Source organism: Lepidothrix coronata, unplaced genomic scaffold (assembly GCF_001604755.1).
Source record: "Lepidothrix coronata isolate B3197 unplaced genomic scaffold, Lepidothrix_coronata-1.0 Scaffold195, whole genome shotgun sequence".
Taxonomy (NCBI): Eukaryota; Metazoa; Chordata; class Aves; order Passeriformes; family Pipridae; genus Lepidothrix; species Lepidothrix coronata.
In genome coordinates this window covers 38,137-65,890 of record NW_016690375.1, presented here as the reverse complement: position 1 = coordinate 65,890, position 27,754 = coordinate 38,137, and the positions used below count along the sequence as shown (strand labels likewise).

The 27,754-nt window shown below is 47.6% G+C and overlaps 3 protein-coding genes across 4 annotated transcripts in view; 2 read left to right on the top strand and 1 right to left on the bottom strand.

The window, feature by feature from the left end:
- Positions 1-19,961, bottom strand: part of LOC108505563 (probable E3 ubiquitin-protein ligase HERC3) — a 24,969-nt gene extending 5,008 nt beyond the window's left edge. Inside the window, exons 1-17 of one of the 2 annotated variants that reach the window (XM_017831716.1) lie at positions 19,493-19,961; positions 14,186-14,315; positions 13,436-13,512; positions 12,642-12,863; positions 11,791-11,882; positions 11,086-11,216; positions 10,126-10,274; positions 9,730-9,806; positions 9,328-9,425; positions 8,130-8,189; positions 7,471-7,573; positions 7,130-7,313; positions 6,639-6,820; positions 5,422-5,517; positions 4,114-4,239; positions 3,921-4,040; positions 49-189 (exon numbers count right to left, since the gene is read on the bottom strand). In XM_017831716.1, coding sequence (XP_017687205.1) covers positions 49-189; positions 3,921-4,040; positions 4,114-4,239; positions 5,422-5,517; positions 6,639-6,820; positions 7,130-7,313; positions 7,471-7,573; positions 8,130-8,189; positions 9,328-9,425; positions 9,730-9,806; positions 10,126-10,274; positions 11,086-11,216; positions 11,791-11,882; positions 12,642-12,863; positions 13,436-13,451 — 1,797 coding nt within the window. In that variant the 5' untranslated portion in view covers positions 13,452-13,512; positions 14,186-14,315; positions 19,493-19,961. Of the gene's footprint in view, positions 1-48; positions 190-3,920; positions 4,041-4,113; positions 4,240-5,421; positions 5,518-6,638; positions 6,821-7,129; positions 7,314-7,470; positions 7,574-8,129; positions 8,190-9,327; positions 9,426-9,729; positions 9,807-10,125; positions 10,275-11,085; positions 11,217-11,790; positions 11,883-12,641; positions 12,864-13,435; positions 13,513-14,185; positions 14,316-15,241; positions 15,297-19,492 lie in introns of those variants that run through there. The other variant, XM_017831715.1, reaches the window with a different exon arrangement.
- Positions 1,268-1,985, top strand: PIGY (phosphatidylinositol glycan anchor biosynthesis class Y). The gene has a single exon (XM_017831719.1). It carries the CDS (start codon positions 1,393-1,395, stop codon positions 1,621-1,623), a length of 231 nt encoding a protein of 76 aa, XP_017687208.1. The 5' UTR covers positions 1,268-1,392; the 3' UTR covers positions 1,624-1,985.
- Positions 18,859-27,754, top strand: part of IGFBP7 (insulin like growth factor binding protein 7) — a 16,459-nt gene continuing 7,563 nt past the window's right edge. The window contains exon 1 of the mRNA XM_017831717.1: positions 18,859-19,341. Coding sequence (XP_017687206.1) covers positions 18,861-19,341 — 481 coding nt within the window. The 5' untranslated portion in view covers positions 18,859-18,860. The remainder of the gene's footprint in view (positions 19,342-27,754) is intronic.

The following is a 27,754-nucleotide window of genomic DNA, read 5'->3' as shown; positions in this document are numbered from 1 at the left end:
CTTTTCCCATAGGTGGCCTCCCCACCCGCTGCCACGGGGTTGCCTCACCTTACTGGGGAACCACACGAGTCCGGAGGTGTAGTGGCGGAAGGCACTGGTGCCTGGCTGGCAGAGGGTCCTGGCAGCAATGCTGAAGAGCTCCTGGGACAGCCCACCCTGGTCCACGCCCTTCTCGCCCACAAACACCACCTGCAAGGCCCAAGACACTCACAGACATAGATACCCATGTTGCCCACAAAATAAGACTGGAAACCCAACAAGCCAATAATTACACACCCGAGAGAGACACTGATTATTTATTTCAGAGCCGTGCAAACCTGGGTGCTGGGTGGTATTCCACAAATCAAGCGCACCCCAGCTGACTTTCCAGGCCATTATTTATACACAGAAACTCAGAGTTAGTGACTGTCCAAGTACAGCCCTTCTATTATGACTGTATGTAATTCCCATACAAGTTACATAACCCCAGCTAACTTCTATGCGTGCTCAGGGGAAGGGTCTTCACCTGGGCAGGGGGCTTTTTGACCTGGAGGTGTGATTTTTAGTATTATAATGAACATAGTTCAACTATAGGATACATGGACCTTGAGTATTTTGTCAAGTTATCCATGTATACATAGACATACATCAACATCTTGATTTACTGCATCCTTAAAGCTTGCGAGTTCCCGGATGTCCTTGACTAGGGAATGCTGGCTGCTGCCTGCTCCACTGATCAGGTCTCCTTTCTTGCTGTTCAGGCTTGAATGTACGGAAAGACCTTACATCAAGGAACAGCCCGCCTTAAGACAGCCTTGGCACACTCCCCGTTTTGCGGCACTCACACGCTCCCGGCACAGCGCGGGGGCGGGGCCGGAAGCGGCGGCCATGCTGCGGGGCGGCGGGCGCGCTGTGGCGGGGCTGCTGCGGAGGGCGGCGGCAGGCAGCCGGGAACAGCACCGGGATCGGGATCCGGGATCCAGGATCCAGGAGCAGGGCTCGGGCTCAGCGCGGCCGCAGCCGCCGGAGCCGTCGCTGCTGCGCTTCCTGGTGTGCCCGCTGTCCAAGAAGCCGCTGAGGTGAGGGCGGGCCGGGGGAGCTGCGCTCGCTGCCCGCCCTGGGCCCGCTGCAGCCCCGCGTGGAGCGGGGGGGGCTCTCTAAGGGCGAACCCAGGTTTTTCACCCCTCCTTCTGTTTTGTTTTATCTCCCCCTTCCCCCCCATTCGCCTTGCCCGTCCAGGTACGAAGAAGCTACCAACGAGCTCATCAACGAGGAGCTGGGCATCGCGTACCCCATCATCGACGGCATCCCCAACATGGTTCCGGAGGCTGCCAGGATGACGCACAAGAAGCCTCCGGCCGAGGACTCGGAGCAGCCCTGAGGACCCGCCAGGCACAGCGGTAGCTGGGACTGATGGCCGGGGGAGGGATGCTGCCCTCCCTGCCCACTCTGACTGTGCTCGTTCCCCTCCTGTCCTTGGCAGGCTTGTTTTACTCAGCCAGCGTGGACGAAGCCTTCCCACAGGGCTGCACCAGCACGAACAGCCTGTGTTTCTACAGTCTCCTCCTTCCTGTTACAATACCGGTTTATGTGTTCTTTCACCTTTGGACCTGGATGGGGATTAAGCTTTTTAGGCACAACTAGTGAGATGCGTTTGCTAACCCCTGGGCTTCTCTGAATCAACGCAGCTGGTTTAATCTCATCGGGTGTTGCAGTTCGTTGGAGAGTTCCCTTTGGCACTATGGACTGTCATCATTTTCCTAGTAGTATCTGAAACTGTATGAAGCAGCAGCCCATTGTTACCTACTGCTAAGGCAGATTTAGAGTAGGAGTCATAAGAAGCACTAATTCCCTCTGTTGTATCCCTCCAAGAGTGTTGTTGTGCATTTGTAGTGGCACTGATGAAAACCACCTAGGTGGAAGTTGTTTTCATGAGGGATAACTGTACCCTAACTGAGAAAACTGATCTTAAATAATACACTAAAATAAAATATGCAGTCTTTAAGAACTTTGGTTTTGTTTTAACCTGATGTATGTACTGAAATATATTTGACTCACTGTCAGAAGAACATTAACTAAAATAAATTAGGCTGGTGTTTTGTAACAAAATTTGGGACTTCACATAAATGAAGAAATTTCTTGGATGATACCCATGTCTGTATGTGCAGTGGCTGCTGCTTTTTTCTTTCTTTTTTTTTTTAAGAAAAAGGTGGGTAAATGACAGCTCTGCAGAACAGATGTACCTGTGCATTTGGGGGTTTTGTTAGAGTGGCCTCCAACACATTCCAGTGTCTGCTTAGGAGATGTGTGTCCCAGTACTATGTGTTAAATATATCTGAGTACACAAGTTTGATAGCCAGGTTGGGTCATTTTCATTAAAGAGGCATCTCCTGACAGGTTAGTGGAAAAATAACTCCCAACTGAGCCCAGAATTTGTTAGCCCAGTCAACAGCTACAAAAATGCTTTTTAAGTACATAGAATATCCTTTCCCTTTGCACCATCTCCTGCTCAGTAGAGAGGGAACAGGAGATACTTCTGCTAAATACTTCAACCTTCCCTATTTTCATTTACAGCAACACTAGAGAATGGGGTGGCAGACCACTGTGAGGGTGTCACATGCCAAGTTCTCAGTACTGTCTGAAAAAACTCCTAGCTGGACACAGCTATGAAGGGGACAGGTCAATGCTATGATAATCTGTTATAAAGGTTTCTTTTTTATGTTTTGCTATTGAGTGGTTTATGTCTGCAACACAAACACATTAATGTCCTCTACCTGCTGAAAAATGCAGAAACGCAGCAGCAAGTTGTAGATACTGCAGACCATAGTTTCTCTGGGCGGGTGACTTAACAGTGCAGTCAAAATTATCAGGCTGCTGCAAATAATGCTGCCATGTGCAGTGTGAAAGACAATGCTTGCAGTAGGTGCATTTGAAGGCTGACTTCACTAAGGGCAGCTGTTTGTCAGAGCTTGTACAGTCAGTGGAGACTTGAGATCTAGAGGACAGTACAGAGCTCAAGCCTCACTACCTCTGTAAATAAATGCCTCTCTCAGCTGGTGAAGTGAGGAAGCAGGAAGGAAAGGTAGCTCTAGGGGGCATTGGGAATCTTCTCCTAAGTGTATGGGAAGGAAAAGCTTTGACAGTTCTTGTTGGCAAGAAGGCTCACTTGGAAAGCACCAGAACTGGGCAATAGGGCACCGGGGTCGATAGCTCCTGTGACACAGGTGTGGTGCCAGACTTTGTGTTAGTGACTGATAGGACACATGGTCCCTGAGCTGAGCTCCACTCTGGGCAGGTGCCCTCTTCCCACGTCACCCAGCGTTTTGCAACGCAGGGTAGCGTTGTGATTCCTGCAGGAAATACAACTGCCAGAACCTCTGGGTTTGTGTGGAAGCCACAGATTAAAGGCACATGGAGACAGCAGCAGTATAATCAGATTGCCATCTCTCTCGCTGGCACTGTCCTTCCTTTCCCTTCAGACAGCATCTCATGAGAGAAATGGCTTTTTGTGGCTTTTTGTGTTGCTTGCTGGCTGCTAAGGCTGGTTCCCCAGCCACTGGGGTTTTCATGTGCAGCAAACTAGCATGGGGTCTAAAAGTCAGTCTAGCAGTAATAGTACTGGACTTTGACAAGTCTAGTTTCCTGAGCAATCCTATTACATTACCCCAAAGCAACCTCACAGGAAATAGCACTGCCACTTGCGTTTAACTTACGCCAACAAAGCTTGATGGCTACCTGGAATAACAATGTAAGATACTGCCATCCAGATTTACTCTACACCACTTATGGAACATGTTGTATAATAATCTGAAGAATAGTTCATTTGTTGTATGCTCAGAGAATACTGAAACCCTTCTACCAATACTTCAATCACACTGAAAATCAAGGAACACTGCAGCGAGATATTTAGAGCTAACAAATAATACAATTTGGTATCTTACCTTTAAGATCTTCCTGAATTCCTGGGTTGAGGCACATTCTAAATTGTTCCATATGTCTTGCAGAAAGCACTCTCTTCTGACGTGAAATTCCCATTGTTTTCCCGTGTATGTAAGGATTATCTGAGGATTGAAGTAACAGTTGTTGGCAGTGTGTTTATCTCTTCTAATTTGTAACAAAACTGGCCACACCTACCTCAGTAGAGGTCCTGGACAGAGTGCTGCCTTCTGCGCACAGAACCTGACGTTCTGTTATAAGAATGGCGATCCTGTCTTGCATGTCAAAGATGCATGGGTACTTGCTCAGGTTCCATAGGGCTATCTGAAATGGCAAGTAAGAAAGGAAAAGACATGTTGGTTTTCCCCTGAGAAACCAGTTCCAGGGTACGTGTGGAGACTGAACCGCTGGCCTGTACCCTGGCAAACTCCCATATCTCCGAGATGTGCCCTGGTTGTGTGCATGAGCACTACACTGGGAGAAGTACACTTCCTAAAAACAGCTTCTACACACTTCTGTGAGAAACACTGACAGAGAGGCATCTAACCAGTCTGTGCAGACAGACACCAAGAATAAAACAGAGAGAAAGTGATTTTAACAGCTGAATTCAGCTAAACCAAAACACATAATAAAAATGTCCTGGATACCCAGGTTATGGTACATTGTTTTTAAAAACTGCTGACTTTATATTATCTGTACTACCAAAAGTAGATACTGGTATAAATATAATTTAATTCAAAGTGTTACACCTCCAGTGTGATAAGGCAGCAACTTCAGGTCATTTCCTATTTGGCTTTTGATTCTATGCTGTTTCCCAAACCTTCTCCTCCACTCTGGTTAATTGGTACAAAATTGGTACATTAGCAAACTAAAGCTTATGAAGGAATGAGGCAGTTGCCCTACGAATTCCAGGCAAGTTGCCAGGAAGCTACAGTTTTTTTGCCTAAGGAAGGCCCTACTATCCACATTTGCATTTCATCCTGCTTCCTGTGACACTGACTGCATTTGGTAGCTAATTTTCACTCCATGTCATCAAGAAATAAACCATTTGACAGATTATTTTTATTATCATGGCTTGGTTTTAAGATGTAAGTAAATTGAAATATGGTTTCTAAACAAAAGCTTAAAGACACCACACAATATTTCTATTAATAAAACATAATAAAATCTAGAGTAACAAGAAGTATAGCAACCATCTCTCATGGTGCTTTTTCACAGTGATTACTAGTTCCAAGCCAACAGAGTTTCTTAGGACACTGGAGGACAGCTCCAACTCTCAGAACCAGGGGTCATCTCAGGAAAGGCACTATTGTAGCTGCTAAAATACTGGATGGTAAAGGGCTTGCTAGAGAAAATGCATTGTCTTTGAGATGTAATGGGTTAGAGTCTAGAGTTGCCTTTCATATCTATATCTATATAATTATACCTAGAGAGAGATATAACGACTATTTAAATAAAAGAGAAAAGAAAGAGTGTTTCGCACTGCTGGTAAAATTTTATACTTACTGCTCTATTAAAGAACTGACAGAAGTGGATAATCTCTTTCACAAGAGGTACATAGAAGTTGCTTTCTTCTACTCTGAAACCAGTTCTGGAGTTCACCTGCATTGATACACACAATATGTCAGCAGCAGATCCAGTGAGCTGTGCATCTGTGTGGCAGGACAGGACTGACAGGACTTTCTGCAGAAAGAGCTCTGAGACCCTGAACAGAAGTGAAAGGATAGAATTGCTACGAGTAGCACAGCGCCCCACAGTGAGAAGTCTCGAAAGCCATGTATAAGCTAGCAGGAAAGCAATTTTCATTTACAAAGATTCCTTAACAGGACTCGATCAGGAAAGGTATGTTTCCCTTTGAGTATCTTTCATGCTGCAGAACACTCTGTAGTTCCCTATTCATTTTCATACTTGTTGACTAGCAAAGATATTTGCGGACGGGCAGTGAACATGTAAAGCTCCAAATGATGTAATCATAGAGGAGAAGGCCTGCTGCATTTTTGAGTTTGTTTATCTGGATAAATACAGATTCAACAGTCTAAACTTCGAGGACCAAATCTGCAGTCTCAGCCACAAGGATATTCAGTTCTGAACAAAATTTAACAACTCTTCTCTGATTCATACTGTGTGCTTGAGCTCTTGACTTCCCTAAACTTTGAACATCTCCGCAGGAGAAAGGATGGTTGTCAAGAATACAGTTACCGCTCCCTTTGTTCCCCATGTTTGTTTTCAGCTAAAGAGGCTCTAATACTGTTGTTCCAGAGAATTTCTCAGGTAACAGGCTCTTAAAGCATCATGCAGCATTATTGTGACAGCCACAATATGCCAAGCAGGTAGGTTGTCTTTTAAATTCGGTTATTGGGGTGACGGATCTCACCAGCAGAAAGGCAAACGGGCATGCTATGTAGGGGACACCCCATCCATAGCTCTGTAGGCATCGGTGCATGCACTCTTCACACCACTGAAGCCTCCCCCTGGCAGGGCTGTAACACGCTTTGCTTTAGCTCTTCATTTCTACAGAGGGTAAGTTAGGCACAACTCAAGCAGGATTCCTTCAAAGCTATGCTGGTGTAGAGCCAAAGAGATTCCTGAAGCAGTGTCAAATGACAAGGCCCCATGTTCCCTTGTAAGAAGGGAACCCAGAGAATTCAATAAGTGAAAAGGATTAAAATACGCGAAGCCATATTGATACATCCTGTCTAGTGAGGATCCAAGTACTTTCTTACCTGGTAAAGCATCTGCAGTATTTGCAGAGGCACTGTTTCATCTGGGTACAGGTTGAAGGGGTCTCTTGGCCCACAAGTGTGTAATTCCGTGATAAATTGAGACAGGTTATCCTGGGAAACCCTCTGATACAGACTGACCAGCTCCTCGAAAGAGGATGTTTCCAGATTTGACCACAGGCACTCTGTAAAGAGAACAGCTAGTGAGGTGACATGTAACATGTAAATCACTGCAATTTGTGGATGAAGCTGCATTTTATCTTTTTATCAAATAAACTTGACAAAAAATTGCTTAATTTTGGACTACCAAAATTAGTAAACTTCAGAATTTTTTCATTCTTGTGTCTTGCTGCATAGTCCCCATGTTTCTGCATCTATCAGCAGCAATTATTTCAAGTTCTGCAACACGCTACATCAGCAATGCTAACTCTTGTTCTGCAGCAGAAAATGACCAAGCATTTAAATCATTCAGTTCTGTTATCATAAAACTCTACCAAGAGTTTGCAGGTCCTCTGGCTGGAGCTTCATGATGGCTTGTGCTAGAAGCCTCAGTGAATGGTAACAGCTTTTATCCTTCCCCTGCAGAATGAAAGGCAAGATCAAGTAGACTCTGAAATTTTCAGGTGAGATGGGAGAGGAAGACAGTGATGGCAGTAAATTATCAACCTCCTTTTGCACCTTCAGAGGCAAAAAAAAAAAAAAAAAAGAGACAAGGGTTAAAATGCAATTTTGTTTTGCCAAAGTAATTGGGTTGGCATGAAATTCCTAAGTTTTATGCACAAATCCAGAGCTCCTCAGTATCTGTGTAGTGAGAATCCTTATATCAAATCCTTACCTCCTGGAAGAGCTTTGGCATCTCGCTGATCTTCTTATAAAAATGTTTCACTTCGGACATGTCTACACCTGAGAATTCTTTGGAGGTTTTGAAATGTTTGTCTCTATCACAAAGGAAAAAAAGAGAACACCAAATTATGTAAGAAGCTGTTTTTTGTTAGCAACTGAATGGTGAAGCATTTTAACATGAGAAAATACTTGGAAAGTTCAGCCCTAGCTCCAATGGGTATAATTTAATGTGTTCTAAGAAGATAGACAACACAGGTCACTGTTTTGCGACCTGATTAATATCCTGTCTTTCCTGTCTCGTGTGGCTGTGAACTATTAATGGTAGACTTCCTGTATTTCACCTTAAAATCACTTCCACTTCAGTGCTAGGAGGAAGTATTATGGATCCTTTGAAAGCTGTAATATTGCCTAAAGGGATTATTCTGTCAAATATCACAACAGGATAATCTTCTAGAATGTGAGCTTCTCTAGCAAATTCAATAGGACTGGGGGGTGTAAAAAAATTTTAGCTTGGCTTTGAAAAATACAGACTCACTTCTTGCAAATTCAGATAAGACTAATCTTTTCTACACATGTGGTCTAAAATAACACTTTCTGGTCAGTTTACATGCAGCCAATATATTCTGTTGTGTCTAAGTCAGGGCACGCTACCTTTTCTGCAGGAAGCTTCCGTTGATGCAAGCCTCAGATGAGAAGATCAGTCTGATATTCCTGATAGTAAAAGACAAACCAAAGTCAATCCTTTCAACTTCAGGGTTTTAATTCCGAGAGAACAGAAAACATGTGTACAAGTGTCTCTGCACCTGACTGTACAAATGTCTTATTACCACTTTGTTGCTCTCCTAGGCCTTGTAAGGGAACCTGCTCAAGTGCCTCATGCCAGTTAATTGCATGCAGGTGGATGTTATCATGGAGATATCTTCTCCTGACAGGTCTGAACATTATCTGTTATATATAAAGGCATTGGAGGGAGGAGGATCCCCTCCATTGACAGGATCTTTGTAGCATGTGGAGGGAAAATCCATCAGGCTATCAATTTACCGCCGCACAAAAGCTGGGTTCCCAGCATCTGAAGGATGTTAGATTTACTCACTACCTGTATTCTTGGTTATCTTCTTATTGAAGCAGCTCTTTTATCAAGCAATTTGCTGTCAAGCCCTTCTTATTGAGATCTGGAAAGAACCCTCCCTTTCTCACCCTCTCAACAACCACTTTCCATATGATCCAAACTGTTCTAAAAGTGGTCAGGGAAACATTTAGTTCCAGATTAGCCAGGATTTTGAAATGCTCAAAGTCAGCAGCTGGAGTCAGACTTTCCCAAAGAAAATAACCTCCCATGTAAGACCTGAAAAAAGACTAACACAATCATAATTCTCAAACATAGGTGTAAGGCATCCTACAGCAGTATATACTAACTGCTTTTGAAAATGGATAATTAAAGAAAGGATCACTGATTTTTAAATGCTGACGCAGACAAAACAATCCGGTTTGGGTACTCTGGATTGTGATTTTTGCACAAGGCCTTGGTCTACAGACAGAATCTTTCACTGATTTAATTTGTTAGCTCTTCATCAACTTGACCATTCTGTGCAAGAAGAGGAGAGGCTTCTGAAGCCAGGCAGTACATCTCCTCTGTTCCTGCAAAAAGGTTATTGAAAAGATGTTGCTTGTCAACATCTCTTTTTCCTGTGCAAAAACTAGGTGAGAATTGCTGGTACAAGATTGTGTCTTGGCTAAATTCTTGAACAACAGTTCCTATAACAGTCTCCAAAAAATAATGACTTTTAGAAAAAAATCATATATCAGGGAAAAAAACCCAACCAAACCCAAAAACAGGTTTCTGACTTACTTTTTTATCCTCTCGAACTGGACTTTTGAACTGGAATTAGAAATCCAGTCATCCACTTTTTTATTCTCCAGAGTGGCAATTCCATTCAAATAGGAATTCTGTGTGAAATTCATGAAAACATCAACAAGATAAAAGGTCTAGAAGATGGAATTCTTATTTTTTAAGCCAATCTTTACAAGAAGAGTTCAGCCTAAGCATGAACAAATTAATGGTCATCAAGCATCATCCAGATGCATTAGCCACAGAACATACATAATTGCCATACAAAATAGTTTCGAGGTAAGCATAGAAAAAACTGCAATAGACATATATGAAATTGGAGTGCTAAAAGCACAATGGAAAATCCAAATGTTTCCAGCAGTATTGTGAACAGTGGGAAGCTGTGATCAAATGTGCACATACCTGGTTCTCCTTGCAAAGGACAAAACTTCGGTTTACTCCTGCCATAATTTTAATCCCATTTTGTGATGTGTTATTTTCTGTGAAAGAATAAAAATATTTTCATATGAACATTTGAAGAGAGTCATTATCTTCAGAGAGTTCAGTGCACAAAAGTGGAACATTAAAAAAACCCCTCAGATAGTAGTTATCTGTCTAAAAGTTGATCCTATGTGGCCATTACCTATGATGATAAATCAAGCAGTGAATGGAATAATTTGTCATAGAATTTGCTGGGAAGGCCAAGTAAGCATGAGACATAATATTTGCCTTTCAGTTTAAACATGAAATCAAGAAAGCAAACACCTCCCTCCCTGGAAGAAACAAATATGGATCGATTACATCTGCAATGGTTATTACTTTGGCAGGAGTTTCCAGTATTCACTGGTGAACTGATGGGAAGTGGTATCAACTGATTAGGCTTCCTCTCATCTTCTGGCTGTCCTTCATCATCAGAACCAAAGAAATAGAATTTGTCCAAAGAAGGGACATAGACCAGAGTGTGCTGTCTGTTCAGGAAAAAAAAAACACCAAACAATTCTCATAATAAGCAAAAATGACCGGGCAAAACAGAATAAAATTTACAGATACATTTTCAGAGTGAAGACCTAAGGCTTGTATTTAGAAGTCCTGACAGTCCAGATAAAGAATCCCTTTAACAAAAGTGTTAGAATTCTCCATTGCATTCAGCAGCAAAGAAATATACAGACTCAGATTTCCTATATTAGCCTCTAATGTTTGTGATTTACGTTGGTTCCCACAGACAAAAATAATGTTACACCTTGCTAGCTTTACACCCTTCCGTTTTTAAAAGCACAACTGCTGTGCTGCTGAGCCTGATACCAAGCCCAGGTAAATTGACAGGAGACTTTTTCTGGCCCAGTTACAGAAAGGCAGAATGAAACTGCATAATTATCACAGCTCTTCAATTCTTACTAAGGAGCCACCAGTTTGTCAGTGTGGATGGGAATTCAGTGGCTTTCCCAATGCAGATGGGAATTCAGTGGCTTTCCCAATGCAGATGTTTGAGTCTTTTGGTCTTTGGAACCCAGTATACCCTTTGTTTATTAGAAGAGCAAAAGACTAAGGGCTTCTGGTGGTTTTGCAGCCCTCTCCCTCTGCTCATCATGGGCTGAGGGTTCTACTCTCTCTGGGGCTCTGGCAGGAGACTGGCTTACATTGACGAGTGGACAATATTCTGCCAGCGCTGACCTACTGGGGTACAGGGATTTGAACATCTTGGTGACTCTTCCTCTACTATTCTTCAGTGATTTCCCTAAGATATTGCCCTTAGAAGACATGTTATTGGCACTTTCCCACCTGCCACAGGCAACCTGTGAAACCCTTGCTCCCCACAGCTCGGCCACCACACGAGGCATGAGTTCATTCCGGGTGGAGTTGTGACCAAGCTGGCCAGCCCCTCCTGCTCCAAAGGTGCACACCAATCCCTCCTTGAAATGAAGAAACAAACAACAGGATCACTGCATTATTAATGACATTCAAATGGTCGCCACTGAGAGTGAGAGCCAGCAAGACACGATATGTTATATGGGACTTGATTCAAACGTGGGTAGGGTTCACTTTGCAGCAAGCCTAATCATGCCCTGTCATGTTCAAATCATTTAACTTCTGAGAAAAGCAATTTAACTCCTGAGGATAACTCCCCATCACTTAAGAATTTGATAAATAAACCCTAGTGTATAAATAAACCCTAGTGAATTAGCTATTGTTGTCATTTTCTCCAGTCCCCAATATGCTATAAAAAATACTTTTTAAAAGTACTGAGAGTTGAACTGTATACCTTTGCTCCAGGATTCCAGTTCATCATATCCCTGCAAAAGTTTGCAAGCAGGTGATGGTAATCTGAGAAAAGGCTAGTTTTCCCAATAGCTTAGTCAACATCCCTTGGGGATCACTTCAGACTCAGATGGAAGCAGGCATTACCACTCCAAGCTCTGACTTTTAGCTGTGTATCTTTTCTCACAGAGTGAGGTCTCAGATGCTGACTTTCCATTTCAGACTCACCTTGGAGAGAACTGCAGTGTGATCTGCCCCACATGAGATAAATATAGTCTTCCAGTGCTCTAAAGCTCCAACATATGATGGGCAGTCCCTGTCTGGAAAGAAGATAGCACTGCTGAAGTGTAAGAGTACTGTGGGGTCTCATACATAGAAAAACTTAGAAAACAGAGGGCTTAAGCACTTTTCAGTCCCTCTCTTACAGCAATTCATGTAATTACAACTTGGGTTTGGGTTGTTTTTCTACCCTCCACTATAACATACTCTTTCTCATAACGTTTTGTCTTTTTCATAGTATTTTATTTGTATTTACATTCAGTTTGAAACAAAATTCAATGTTTTCTTTCCTTGCCAAACAGTACTTTGCTTCAAAATATCTGATTCTCAAGGGTGTGGACTCATTCAGATTAGATTCTGCTGACTTCAGGTTCTATCTGGCTAGGGCAACTCTGTAGCCTTCTCGGTTTGAAGACAATGGGTGATTTTAATTCTTCTCTCATCTTGTGTTTATGAAGAATTAAAGAAGACAAAAAAATATAAAATAATTTCTTTTATGCAAGACTTCCCAGAGAGAGGATGGGAGTGGAAATAGATCTCTAAATCCCCAGAGGTTTTAAAAGCCCACACTATCCAGTTAGCCACATAAAATGATTGCGAGTTCTCTACGGAAATACAACCCTTAAATCCCTTGTTCCTGCATGCCTTCCCTGGTCAGGAAACAGAGAACTTATCCAGAAATATTTTCTTCAAAAGACTTCACTGTTTGCTGCTACACCAAAGGGGCTTCACAATACTGAGGAGCGACTTGGTGAGCTCACTCACCAGGAAAACATCTTCCTAGTGCTGTCCTTCCTTACCTTCTGTGTCTCCGAGTCCCAGCTGTCCAAAATCATTCTTTCCCCAGGAGTACACAGCTCCAGAGAGTGACACGGTGGTGCTGTGAGCTCCTCCAGCAGCAATTTGAGCAAGTGGGATGCCCTTTAGTCTTTCCACCAGCTGTGCTTGGGGAATAAATGTGGCTTGGCTCCCCAGTCCAAGCTGTCCATGGGTGTTCTGGCCCCAGGTGAAGAGTTCACCTCCTTCAGACACAGAACAAAAAAACCAGCTCAGTCTCAATGCTTCCTTGGAGTATTTGCACTTTGGAAGTAGTAGCAAAACTCTGTGCTCTTTTCAGGGAACTAGCTCCAAAACAAGACCATTATGTATAGATAGCCAAATTTCCATTTGCTTCTGACCTCTTTGGAGCAGTCCCACATTGTCCATGTGACTCAGCACAGTAAGAATAAAGGCCAGGTGTTTCCACCTCTAAAGTCATACTTGCAAGAAGTTCCCAACCAGAAAGGTGTTGCAGCTTAAGAACGGGCAGACCCGGTGACTGCAGAGTAGGGCAGCCACAGTCTGCTCTCCACAACACACCTTTGTGGAGGGGTGTTGCTCAGGAACTGGAGAGAGACAGAGAGATGCAGGTCCCTTGGTGCTAGGAGGAAAGGGCAGCACTGATAGCCAGTGCACTTTGTGTCCCCTACCCACCATTCATTACCCTATAATGGTGTCACCAGCTACTGGAAGTAGTACAAACACTGCCTTCTCAGAGCAAGCCTGCCACAATGTGACTCCTGTTTGGAGGAAAAGAGTTCTTGAAAGAGGATACCTCTGGATAGCGCCATGGCATGCTGGCCTCCACATGCTATTTGAACAATATTTAGGCTTCCTAGTTCTTTCACCAGCCTATAAAAATAAGGAAAAAGAAAAAGTCAAAACAGATAGATGCTGTGCCGTAAGACAAAGTAAAGGATGAAGATCCTCTGCTCACCAAGCCCTATCACTTTTAGCAGGAAATATGTGGAAGAATATAGGTCACCTCTAAGATGATTCACCTTGCTCTTATGCTGGCCTGCTGCAGCAGGGCTAACTGATTTGATTGTGGTTTACTCCTTGGGAAGCTGGAAAAGAATCAGGCTCAGGCCTGGGCAAGCTAACAGAAAATCACACGGCAAACTGCTGGGCCATTTGTACATGATGGTTACCCTCACAGCTTAATCAGAAGGTGGTAAGGTTCAGATATGCTTGTGTCTTTCACACGCAGTTTTCCCAAGCCATGTGTGGTTTGCAAGTTATCTGCGTTATTCTGGTATGTACTACTGATCCTTACTAAGTTTGAGAGAAACCTGTCTCATGTGCATCCCGCGCAGCTCAGACCTTGGTATCAACCTCAAAATCTGTGCACTTCTTGCTGTTTTAAAAAAGAAGATAAAGATTTGGTAATTAGGAATGTATGTGTTCCAGTTCCCTCTCTACAACAGAAACATGACTCATTCTCTTGGATGTTACCTTTAGGAAAAGTAGGCTGCATTTTTCAGACCATTGCCATCCATACCTCCACCCCATGACAGCTGCTTACCTTGTTTTAGAGCAGTTTGCTGGAGGTTTAGCCCAGTGTTCAGAAACCTTCCCATCATGGGAGAGAATGAGCCAATGTGTTGCATCATGGTTTGAGCACTGCACCTCATTCCTCTGCAACTGTGTGTGCTCTGCAGAACACAGACAGACAGACATGGCGGTCACACTAAGGCAGCAGGCATCTTAACCACCTCGGCCCCCTCCCCAAGACCTCTGTGTGTTACTGTTTTCAGCAACAGCTTCTGCTTCTCAGGAAAAAGTCAAACAAGCGTGTATGACTTATTTTCTCAGGCTCCTTAAGGTTTCAGTGTCCTACCTACCCACTGCTTGGTTTCATGCTGGATGACTCTCCTGGTTACCACTAAAAGACCTTTCCCCATCTCTCAGGCTGCTGTGCCACCAGCTCCCAAGACAACCAGTGAAATCAATCAGCACAAGCGGAGTTTGTTATTTTTGCACATCTATTGAGAGTGTCTGGGGGGAAACAAAACACTTCCTGAGGCATCTGACCACCCCAGATTTGTCATCTCCTTGGGGATGGGATGCCTCAAGTCAAACGTTTTACATGACGTTGGAGAAGCAATGACAACTGCTATTTAGAGCAGAAGGAAGTCCCTTCTTGTCTACAGCTGAGGGGCTGCGGATGCTTTCCTGACCCCGAGGCACCTGTTCTACTCAGTTACTTGCATGTAGCCCTGCAGCAGCATAAGTGTCTGAGACTCAGGATGTCCAAGCGTGAAAGGTGGTCACTGGCAAAGCCTGTCCTGATTTCCCTAACACCTCTGGAGACTCACTGCTCACCCTCCTCACACTTCCAACATGGAACTAAAGAGGAAAATTCCTGTCTATTCCCCGGCATGGTCTTCCTCCTTCCAGCCCCCCCGCTCCGAGTGCTGCGCACTGGGAAATGTTTAAGCCCCTTACGCAGAGGCTCCTCCTTCTCAAGGGGCCGCTTAGCAGATTATTCCAACTTCAGCGCGCTGACCCATCCCGGGGGGTCTCACCCATCCCGGGGGGTCTCACCCCTCCCGCCCTCGCCGCTCCCGCCGGTCGGTACCTCCCGAGCCGCTCTGCCGGCCCCGCTGCTGCTCCCGCCGACGTCCCCCCGCCATCCCTCGGCCGCCGGCCGCCCGGCAGCTCGGGAGTGCCCGGGACAGCGCCGGGAACGCCCCGGCGGGGAAATGGAAACCGAAACTCGGCAGGGGCTGCGGCAGCGGGAGGAGGAGCGGGAGGGATCCCCGGCACCGCTGAGTTCAGAGCGGGGAAGCTCTGACCCCTGCGCTGGAAAGGCGTGAGCTGCTGGGCTCCGGTGGGCTCCTGGCTCTCCTCAGCCTGCGGAGGCGGCTGCTGCCCGGGTGGGAGGAGAGGGGAAACCAGAAGGCGAGTGGGGTCTTCTATGTGGAAAAGGCACCCGTTTGACTTAATTATTCAGTTCGGAGAGCGACCTGCCCGTGTCCATCCTGTAAAGAGTCGACAGATCTACTTTGCTGCTCAACTGTATCCCGAGTAAGAGCCCGCGCAAATCCAGAGGAGTTGCTTGGCTGCGAGAAGTCTAAACCGCAAGCGAAACGCTCGATTTGGAAATACGCCAACATCTAAAAGCTGTCTGCTTCCATTCTCACACAGTCTCTCCTTTCGTCTGCTAAATCTCCCTCTGCCTTCAAAGACCCTGGAAACTTCTCCCCCACCAGGAAAGGCCACCCAGCCTGCCCCACCTCCCACACTGTCTCACTGGAGTGATGAATGCAGGACCATCTTGGTGATGAAATAAGGGATACCCATGTGAATGATGAAACGGATCCAAACACATAAGAGAATTTTTGTTGTATTCCTAATAGCCGCCACTGATAAATTAAATTAAATCTGCTTAAGAAAAGTTTATGCTGCTGAATACTAAGCACAGATTTTGGTGGGGAACTCTACAAAAGTCCCAAGAAGCACAACACAAATCTACAGACTATTACTGGCCCTCACTGAAACACAGTGGAAAATTCATTATTGAAACAGCAGGAGCATCTAATCTGATGTATTTAAGTGGAACAGCCTGTGGTGCACAAAAAGGCACATGGAGGTCCCTGGGGTGAAGAAAAAGGGATGTGGAAGAGCTGCAGAGGAGCCATAGAAGCAAAGCAAAGTGAGCTTTGCTCACAGTAATTTACTTCTGCCCAGGGAGGAGCAACCCAGCCTTGTTTGTCCCAGCCTCTTCCGTACAGGCAGTATGTGCATCTTATCTCCTTCCACAGTACATACGAAGGTATTGAGATAGAGAAATACCGAGCTTAGAGCGGTGATGCCAAAGCACGAGCTCCGAAGGGACACTAGAGGTCCTTCTGCACCAAAGTATGAACTAAGGCCTCCTCCCCGGGAAGAAAAACTGCTCCAAGCAGAGGCAAGGGCATTGCCTACATGGAAAGGAAGAGGTTCGAGGGGAGGAGAGTAAAGGGAATGTGTCGACGTCCTTCCTCCTTTCGGAGGTACATTTTTCCTCCTACTGAGTGGAATGCTGACAGCGCAATGTCAAAAAGCTTGCTCTGGTAAGCTACTGCAGATTAATTAAACACCCTGCCATTCTCTGCTCAGGAGTATCAGGGCTTGTGATACTCTAACCAACAGGAATCTGGGGGTCCATGAGGGAGATGCCTGGCAAGTGGCGGGAGATAGAGGAAAGAGGTGTACTGTGCAAAGTGTTTTTTGTAACTAGAACTGGATTGGGCGGATGCGTCCCTCTGTACATCAACACTTCTCTAGTGAATTGCCCATAAAAACCAAACTGAAGCAAAACACAACACAGCACAACAACAACAAAATGTGTCAAACTCCTCGAGTTTGGTGTATTGCTTGCTTATGAGGGCAGCCCTTCTCCCAGGAGAACAGCGAGGAGCACTTTCAGAGAGGAATGGAGAAATCCAAGAACATGTATGCAGATACCATGGTCCCTGGAGAAACAGAGGAATGTCTCATGCTGGGCCCCCAGGGAGCCAAGGAAGCACGCAGTGGGAGCCTGTTCCCACAGTGTCAGCAGCTGAACAGGAATGAGTGGGTCAATCCCTCCAGAGCAAATTTGGGAACACAGGGAACTTGCAGCCCCTCTCAGCCGGCTAGAGTCACAGCTCCAGCTGCTGTCTGCATGGGAAGGGACACGTTGACCTGGGGGCCACCCAGCAGGGCTCAGCCGCTGGCAACCCATACAGGGCAGTGCTGCATCCCTCAGTTTCACAGCGAGGGACACTAACTACCTCTGTCCTTCTCCACCCTGGAGTGCCAAAGCAGCACCTCTCACACAGGCCCTGGCAGAACCAAGGCTGAGCATTGTCTCGTCCTGGACTGTCCTGCAGGAGATGCAGCTCCTACTGTCACAGGCAGGCCCGAGGGCGGGGAATGAGTGCAAGGGCAGAGAGAGCACCCTGTGCTGCCTTGCTGCCCCCGCATGAGGGGTTTATCAGCAGGTGGCACTTTTGGTTTGGCACTTTGAGGGCACTGTTTTGACAGAGCATTGCCCAGCACTGTTTGAGGAATATTCCCAGTGGCAACAGCACCCTGCCCTCAGGGACCCTTCAGCAGCCATCCTGGGGCAGGAGCCACAAGCTAAGGTAAGCTTAAGGCAAGCAGCAGGCAACAATGTTGTCCCCAGTATGTACAAGAGAAACCGGACAGCTCTCTTTTTCTTCATCTCCTGCAGGAACCCAATGGGCTCACCAGGGCCTCTCCACCCCCCCGCAGCTGATGGCTGTGAGCCAAGCATGGGTGGGTGGCAAGAATCATAGAATCATCAAGGTTGAAAGAGACCTTTAAGATCATTAAGTCCAACCATCCACCCAGCACTACCACTGGTAACCCTTAAACCACTAAACCATTTCAACCAGCGAGATCCAGACACCTCTTAAACACCTCCAGGGATGGTGACTCCACCACCTCCCTGGGCAACTTATTCCAATGCCTGACCACTCTAACAGTGAAAATTTTTTTCCTACTATCCAATCGGGATCTCCCCTGTCTCAGCTTAAGGGTATTTCCTCTGGTCCTATCACTGCAGCTATGGTAAAAGAGACCGGCCCCCACCTCACTACAACCTCTTTTCAGGTGGTTGTAGAGAGCAACGAGGTCCCCCCTGTGTCTTCTCAAGGCTAAACAAACCCAGCTCCCTCAGCTGTTCTTCATAAGACACATTTTCTAGACCTTTCACAAGCCTTGTTGCCCTTTGCTGGACATGTTCCAGCACCTCAATGTCCTTTTTGAAATCAGGGGCCCAGAACTGAATGCAATACTTGAGGTGCAGTCTCACTAATGCCGAGTACAGGAGGATGATCATTTCCGTGGTCCTGCTGGCCACACCATTGCTGATATAGGCCAGGATGCCATCGGCCTTCTTGGCCACCTGGGCACACTGGTGGCTCACATTGGGCCGGCTGTCAGCCATCACCCCCGAGTCCCTTTCTGCGGAAAGAAGAAGCGAGGGGACAGACGCGACGCCAGAGCCGAGTGCGGGGCAGCCGGGAGGGGCAGCGCAGGGGGGGCCGGGCCGGCGGCGCGGAGGGTCCTGCGGCCGCGGGAGGGCGGCGGCGCCCCGCTGCCGGGGCCGTGGCCGTGGCCGTGGCCGGGGCGGCGCCGCCGGGGAGGGGTTTTCCCCTTCGGCGCCGGCTAAAGCGGGAGCCGGGGGCGGGCGGCGCCGTGCCGCCATGCCGCCCTCCGCGATGCTTCTGCTGCTGCTGCCGCTGCTGCCGCTGCCGGCGGCGCTGGCGGTGCCCGCCCCGGCGGGGGTGGCGGCGGGGGGCTGCGGGCCCTGCGATCCGGCGCGATGCCCGGCGCTGCCGGCGCGGGGGTGCCCGCTGGGCCGGGTGCGGGACGCCTGCGGGTGCTGCTGGCAGTGCGGGCGCGGCGAGGGCGAGGCGTGCGGGGCCGGCGGCGGCGCCGCGGGAGGACGCTGCGCTCCGGGACTCGAGTGCGTGAAGAGCCGGCAGCGCCGCAAGGCGAAGAGCGGCCCGGGGCTCCCCGCCTCCGGCCCGCCCGGCGTGTGCCTCTGCAAGAGCCGCTACCCGGTGTGCGGCAGCGACGGGCTCACCTACGGCAGCGGCTGCCAGCTCCGCGCCGCCAGCCTGCGCGCACAGAGCCGCGGGGAGCCCGCCATCAGCCAGCGCAGCAAGGGAGCCTGCGAGCAAGGTGCGGGGAAGGGAGCGGGGCGCGGGAGGGGGGGATGTCCGCTCCGCCGCCCGGCTGCACGGGGAAAAAGCTGCGCCTCCCGAGTGCTCCTCCTTGCTGTTTGGTCCCATCGGGGTGCTCCTTTGTAGAGTGAAGTTGAGTTCAGACCCACCTTAAATGGACCGGAGAGTCCCAGTCGGGTGGCGCTGCCTAAACTTGGAGTGACACTTCAGACCAGCCACAGAAGTGCAAAGGAACTTGGGCACTCGCTGTTGGCTTCCAGCGGCGCTGGAACTACGCGGCCCCGCTTTTCGTACTTTGCCTTGCAGGTTGCAATTTGCGCTCCTGTGAGATGGGACAAAAGGGTTGAGCTTATCCAGGGGAGAGTTCTGACCAGGAACGTTGCAACCTGCGAGGAAAGGAAATGATAAAATGGATGTGAAAGCAACAGAAATTCACTGGCTTGTGTTGGTTCAAAATGAAAACAAGCAGTGACTTTCCTGTGAGCTGCATGCAGTGGTTTGCACTTGAAACATTTCTAGCCAGGAGCTTGATTCATCCTAAGCTTTTTCTTAGGGATGGTGCTCAAGGAAGAAATTGTTCTGCTGCAAAGCCTCTACTAGAAATTCTGGCTTCTGAGAGTGCATTTGGCTGGGAGGGACAGAGTGAGGGAGGGAAGGAGGGATGGGACATATCAGGCAAACCATATACTGAACGTCTCAAGGACAGTATTGCAGCGCCAGTGCTGTTTTAGTGGAGGAGTGTTTTCATAAACACAGTATGGGCAGGTCACAACCTCCACCTCCTCCTTTGCTTTCTTCCCATAACTGAGGCCAAGTATGTTTGCAAAAAAATGTTTCCAAAACTCCTAAGGAAGGCACGAAAGGCTGGGTAAGGATTAGGTTATGTGCTTTGATGTTGCCCATTAAATGGCCTGTGTGGCTTTTCACAAACCTTGTGCAAAACATCAGGCTTACATATTAGCCAGAAACACTGTGGTATAGTGTTAACTCTTGGAGGGAAGGAGTTTCAGCCCTCAGGGTAATGTGGGGTGAGATGAGAAAGGTCTCAGTCCATGCCTCTGTCTGCTATTTGGAAGGAGCACTTCCTGCCCAGCGGACTCAGGAGATGGTCACAGCAGTCCTAAAAAGCAGTCCTAAAAATCTTTGCTACTTGGTCCTGCCGGCCCAGACAAGTGAGCAGATGGGTTTGAAAGATTCTGAGGTCATGCTTCAGGTGTATACTTGAGAAGAAGGTTGTGTTCTCACTTGTCTTGCCCAAAGTCACCTGGGAGTTTGTTGTAGAACAGGTATGGATATTCTTAAGATACTGTCCCAACCCTTGGCTTCACTTCCCTGTGTTCATCCCATACTGCATCTGCATTAACTTGGCGGGGCTTCGAGACAGAGTTTGATGAGGTCATTGCAAACATGAGCCGCTGGGCAGAGGATGGTGGGAGGCCACTGACATGCCAGCCTCAAACAGGCTGTTACCTGTTGTTTAAGAACGTCACTGGAGTATGTGGTGCTGAGCCACTGGCAAAATGTGCCCTCCTCCATCACTCTGGGGAGCTGCTCTTCTTTTGGCTCCTGCTGCTGGAAGAGCTCTGACCCAGCATTTTGGGGAAGGGAGCAGGATGGATGTGGGCTGCTCAGCACTGGTGATGCAACCAATTCTTCTGAGATTTCCCTTGGCTGCATGAACCTTTCTTGTGCCATGGACCACCTTCTGGTGATATGTGTTGCTCTGTGACTTGCAACAGAAGCGAGGACTCATCCCACACATGTGGTAGACATCTGGAAGTATTTCTGTAGCCCTAAGGGCCTCCTGGCAGTTAGGACTGTTGGGTGGGAAGGGGTGGGAAGCTGTAATCTCTATACGGATTTTGAAACAATGACAGGAGAGAACATCCATCCAATCATCCCCACAGGGTGTAGAGCCTTTTCCAGTATCTTTCCAGATAGGAGACAGCAGTTTTCTGGGTTTCTAGAAGAACCTGGATGCTGTGGGAGTCAAAGAGTGGAAGTTCTAGCTTTTGCCATTTCCCACCACAAATGGATATGATCTTCTTAAGGCACTATCTAAGCTGGAATCCTGCACAGGGAGACCACAAACAGGCAGGATCCTGCTTGCATCAGTCATTTGTGTGAAATCTTTTACACAGAAAGAAGTTCTTGGGTGACAGGGCACTCGGGCTTCCTGCTTATGGCAGATTGGCTCTGAAATGTCTGCTTTCCCTCACTGGACTATAAGGACCACATCCTTTGGGTCCAAGAGTGAGCAGCCTTTCAAGAGAATCTCTGAGAAGAGATCCAGAAAAATATGTTTCCAGCAGTGGATCATAACTGTGTTTGATTGCCCTTTTTGGCAGGGGGGAGTGGTTTTGGGGGGTTTTTTGTTGTTCCTGGAGAGGGAGGGCTTGTTTTGCATGTCCGATTGGATGTTTCTTTTGTTTTTAAATAGCAAAAGGAATGAGCCCATTCTTGGCCCTGCATAATTCGCCTTGACCTTGTCCTTGGTTGTTTCCCAGACTTCTCAGATGTGATGTCTGTGTTCTTTGTAGAAAAATCGTGAAGCTATGCAGAAAAAGGTATTTCCACTGCAGCCAAAACTTCCTGCTGGAGGGCAAAGGAAGACACAGTTGAGAGGAATTTGAAAGGACGGAAATAACCCTTGATATATGTGCACTTGGCAGGTGCAGGGATCCAGTCAGTCCTTTATGGAGTGGGTTGCATGTGGGCAGGACCGTTGGGGATGTCTGGAAAAAGGCATCCTACTTGATTGCCAACTCCTTGAAGCTGCCTGGCTGCCATAGTGCTGTGCCGGCAGGGTACAGCAAAGCTGCCTGCTTTTTTGCTCTGGGGGAGCAAGCAGTGATGCCAGGGTGCTCTCTCCTGGCTGAGCTCCTACTTTGCTCTCACACTTGCACTCACAGCTGGCTCTGGGTTTGCCCTGCTCCCTGTTAGGGAGCCACTACCTACATCCTGTCTCTACCCGTGTGCCCCAGCAGCCTCTTTGTAGCTAATCCCAGGGCTGAGGATGCAGGAGATGGATGCTGTGAAGTTTTCCATCTGTTTTCCAACATTGCCTTTAAATGGATTGTCCCTTTGCTCTCTGCTTGTGAAAATGCAGCCACACTTAAGTCTGCTGCCAGGTCCTGCAGGTAGGGCAGGTCCAGATGCAGAGCCTAGTACAGGGATGCCTCCTCTGGTGGACCCTTGGCAGGATGGGAGGCTGCTCTGACAGCTGGGGAGCTGCCCTCTGTCGCTGCTGTCACACAGCTGTGCACAGATGTTCAGAAGAGCCTCTTTATGGAGTTGGTGGCTTCAGGAATGCAGGCTGAAATTCATTTTGCACACAGTGCACACACTGAGGCTGTTTACTGCCAGCTAGGACCTGGGGCAGGAGGACTGTGGTACCCACTGCCCTCCAAAGGCAGCTGGCAAAAAGAATTAGGGTTGCATGGCTCAGCTCAAGCCAGGCAGAAAAACAACCTCAAAGCATCAACCCCCATCAAAAAAGCTATCCGGATTTCTGGCACGACGATCTCTGAGCTGAAAAATACCAGGCACGGACTTGTTGCCTAACCAGTGCAAGAAGGGACAAATACCCCCGAGTCTCTGTTATCATTAGCTACCAGCAAATACCTGCTTTGAGAGACGTGTCGTAACTGCTGGAAATACTGCTGAAGTTGCCTCATTACAGGCAAAGGCCTAATGATTTGAAGTCCCCGATACTGGTTCCAGCAGGGTCGGGGTCTTCTGGTGGTTTTGCTGTTGTTGGTCAAGGATTTGTCTGTGCGTTGTGCTCACTTCTCTCCTGGTGGAAGCCAAGTGCCTGTCCTTGCCCAGTCAGCGTACCACAAAGCGGCTCTCAGCAGACATCAGAGACAGTGTTTCACTCTCCAGGGAACTGGTGCTGCTTTGTACCTACCTACAAAGACCTCCTGGAGGTGGAAACTGAGGGCCTCTCTCTGTGAAGGGTAAATTTGCTGGCTTGCCAAGCAGTCTGCTTTATTTCTGTTGATCTGAATGTGGTTTAAAGCTCCACTGGCTCCATGAAAGTCTTTTCCCAGCACTGGGAATATGCAGTGGTTTTTCTTATGGAGATGAGGGCTCAGCACCTTGCAGCAACCATCCCACAGGCTGCAGAGCTTATGAACAGCAGAACCAGGAGAGATTCTTTTAAAGCTGACTGTAGCCAGGACTAAACTTGCCTAAATCTTACCAGCAAGGAGATAGATCCCAGTCCCCGGAGCTGTGCGCTCCCTCCAGGGAGGTATCATTTTGGCTTCCCAGAAGCCCAGACAGCATCCCTCCCGGAAGGTTTTTTTTTTTGCTAAGGTGCCACCCACCAGCTCTGGGGCTCAGGAAAATCTGTGTATGAGGTTCTTGGCTGTCCACAAGGCTTAAAAAACAGATTGATGGATGTAGGATTGTGACTGCCAGGCTCTCATGGAGACTGACTGCCCCAGGGACAATTAACACCAACACCCTGCCCCCAAATTCCTGCCACTTTACCCCATCAGTGGTTTTGCTTTGCTGAGGCTCCAGTGTACTATAAAGCTACATCTGCACTGCAAGCAAAGAGGTGCCACGTTCCCACAGGTCAACTTCAAAACAAAAAACATAAATCACATCTGTTGGGTCATTCCATCCAAATTCAGCTGTTGAGGCTTTGCCAGAAATATCTTACTTTTGAGGGTGGTTTGTTTTATTTTTTTAATCCACTACCAGGGTAGAGCAAAAACAGGGGTTTGGGAAAAAACCTTGTGGGAGATGGCAGACTGCTGTTATCACTGACATTGGCTCATCTTCTCCTGATACACCTGCCTTAAAATCAAAGGCTCTTAACTCTTTTAGACACCACAAGCATAGTTCATACCTAATCACATTTTGCAAGAAACTCTTCCAGATTTATTAACAAATGGCTTAGATTGCCCTAGTTCTTTCCTCCTGTTCATCCTTTTCTGGATTTTAGGGGACTTAAAAGAATCTCCACATTTTATAAATGGTTTTGTCTTTGCTGGTGAAAGATTTAGACAAGTTTTTTCTAAGTCATCTGTAATTGGAAATGAATCAAATTCCCTAACTTTCCTGAGAAGCTGGTTTGGGTTTCTGCATCAGATGGGAGTAGGCAGTGCAGCAGTGGCCTTCTACCTGCTGTCTTCTACCACAAAGGACAGCGTTGTGCTTGCAGGTGGATCTTGCCAGCATTTCTGTGCTGCATGCAGAGAGTCCGTGGCAGAGCAGAGCTGTGCAGGTCCATGGTGGAGTTACGTCTTTTGTTTGGTACCACGGGGTCCTTTCACATGGAGAGTGATGTGGGGATGTGATATTTTTCAGTGTGGTGCTTGATTTCCCAGCACACAGTACTTTGGGATTTTGTGAGAGAGGTGCGGCCTCACCAATGCCAAGTACAGGGGGATGATCACTTCCTTGCTCCTGCTGGCTACACTGTGGCCTTCTTGGCCACCTGGGCACACTGCTGGCTCATATTGGGCCATCTGTAAACCATCAACCCTGAGTCCCTTTCTGCTGAACAGCTCTCAAGCCACTCCTCCCCCAGCCTGTAGCACTGCATGGGGTTGCTGCGACCCAAGTGCAGGACTGGCACTTCACCTTATTGGACCTCATGTCCAATGAGTTTGTCCGAGTTTGTCCTCGACCCATTGACCGAGTCTGTCCAGGTCTCTCTGAAGAGCCTTCCCATCCCTGAGCAGATCAAAACTCCCACTCAGCTTAGTGTCATCCAAATTTACTGAGGGTGCACTCAATACAGATCATCAATAAAGAGGTTAAACAGTTCTAGTTGGGCATTGGCCCTTCTAATCTTCTCCCTACATGACCTCAAAACATCCTTATAGTTCTCCCAAGTTACCTGACCCTCCTTCCAGAGATGGTAGATTCACTTTTTTTCCTAAGTTCTCTGTTTAACCACACTGGTCTTTTCCCCCAGTGACCTGTCTTTCTACACACTGGGACAGCCTGCTCCTGAATATTTAAAAATTCCTTTTTAAAGCACATCCAGCCTTCCTGGACTCCATTGCCCTTCAGGACTGACTCCTGAGCACTGCTGTTCACTGCTGTTCAGTGTTTTTAAAATTCATGTGTAGCTGGGGTTTTCCACAGTTGTAGCATAGGCCATAAATTCCTCCTTAAAAGGCATTTAGTTAGATGAAAAAGTTTTGGTTCACTGGAGCTTGAGTTTTAATGGTTACTATACTAAAATCTACTATGGAAGTTGTTTAATATATTACTTGGCAGACTCCCAGAGAGCAGCAGTATTCTGGGGACTATGTAAAACCTTCACTGCCCAGGAGGATCCCATATTTCACCTGTCTCTTCATTCTCAGTCATCATAGCATGTCCAAATTCACTAGGATTTGCTGATTACTGATCAGCAAATTCCACCCCATGTTTGTTTTTTCTAATGCTGGAAAGGCATGCTGTGTTTAAAAAAATGTGTTTAATCCTTTGTTGGGCTGAGGTTGATTGAGGTTACAACTAAATAGGAGATTACTACGTAACAAGTCTAATCAGGTTGGATTTTTGCAAGCCCTGCTTGCTTTTCCATGCATAAATGCTGCCATGCCTTGTTTCTGTGTCTCCCACTGCAAGCTTTTCACATTCTTTCCAGGCTTTAGCTCATGGAACTGGATGATCAACCCAAACCATTCTATGATTCTGTGATATAAAGGTCATGCACAAGGTCTCTGAAGGCAGCGTTCCCAAACCATGGTAAATCAGCAGGGGTGGGATTTCTAGTGGTACTGGTCTGCTCCACGCTGAGCCTAGTGGCGTGGAAAGCAGGAGTTGCTCCATGGCAGATGGATGGTGGCCCAGGGCCCTTCCTCACGCTGACTCAGTCTCAAGCCTCCAGGACTTGGGGCAAAGCTGCATTTGCGTTTTCAGCCTTTCCAGGGTCACTGGGCTGCTGAAGTCTGAGGTGGAGCATCCAAACAGACATAGCATCCGACATCTACTTTGGTGCGGATGTCTTGGAGCTTCCTTCTGTAACTCCTTAGTCTCTTCAAAGCCAGGTTAAAGGAAGATGAAAAATGCCTTCAGAAAGGGGTAAAGAACAAGGCCTGTAAGTCTGCCAGAAAGCAGCAGGCAGCTTTGGGAGTGGGGAAGGCCAAAAGCACTTCCTATATGTTGCCTCTCACAGAGCACTGACCTGGGAGGGAGCAGCTGAGGCCATGCCAGCTAAAATGAGTAGATGCTGCTTATGGAAGGTTTCCCCTTTTCCATATAAAGTAATTTTGAAGGGAAAATACTTTGCCAGCAACTTAGGAGACTGGAGTCTATTTTCAGACTTGCAATAGCTTGTTAGAGTGAACAATGTTTAGTTTTTGCTTTGGTTAGCCGTCTCACAGGGAGTGTTCCCAGCCTGTGTTTGACCTGGGGCTGTGGCACAGCAGTGCTCGTGAGGGCTGGTTGGGAATCAAGCTGACACCCACGTGAGCTTCAGCATGTGGTGCGTGGCTTCGTGTGTTCGTGTTCTGGACTTCCCGCACACACCCAAGCACCAGGGCATACCCACAGTGCTTAGTGTCCAGCTTATTTTTGCCTTTAGTGACATACCTGTAGGCCCCTTGATTTTAGCAGAAAAGTTACTGCTCTGCTTGCTGTGCAGTTTTTATTTGTGTGTGTGGACACCAAAGGAAGATCGGTGAGGACGAGGTAACCCTGAGCTGTGACAGACCGTCCAGGTACCAGTGAGAGGCAGATGGGTGGGCTGGGAGATGCCAGGTCTCTGCCTGCTGTGGTTGAGCAGAGAAGAGGTGCCTGGCGTGGGGAGGGGTCTCAGGAACAGATGCCAAATGACATCCTCATCGAGGAAGTCAGGCTCTGCCACATGCTGCTGCAGCAGAAAAGCAACTACATAACAGCAATGGGAACTCCTCTCCAGCTGCTGCTTTTGACATAATGCAGGCTGTCAGCTCCTTGCAATCTGGAGAAAAAAATAGTCCCTGCACAAATGGTCAGGCTCTCTCCCAGGGTGAATGAGATCTGGGGCTCTGTAAAAAGCCCCATCCTGAGCTGGGGAGAGCTATTTGTTTAACAAACAATGGGCAGAGTTCTGAGGAAATGCCTGAAGTGCCTGTGGAGAGCAGCTGATTTCCATCAAGAGCCGGGGCTGTCCTCCTGGCCAAGGAGCTTCTGCTCAGTCAGGGCAAGTCCTGCAGGGAGCATCTGCACATCAGCAGTGCCCGTGGTGCAGGCCTTGGGGGGGAGTGGAGACCACTTGGCCACCTTGATTGTGATGACCATGACCATTTCCATCAGCAGGTGCAGCCCTCAGGTCCTCAGCCCTCAGGAGGCAGATGGAGAAACATTCCCCCTTGGGGGCAGTGCTGCAAGTAGAGCAACAAGGCCTCTCAGGTGCAGGCTGTAGGATGATGGCTGAGGGTCTCCTTGCTGGCAGGAAT

Excerpts from the sequence above, each read along its gene's own strand:
- PIGY (XM_017831719.1), top strand. The coding sequence starts at position 1,393 with ATGGCCGGGGGAGGGATGCTGCCCTCCCTGCCCACTCTGACTGTGCTC.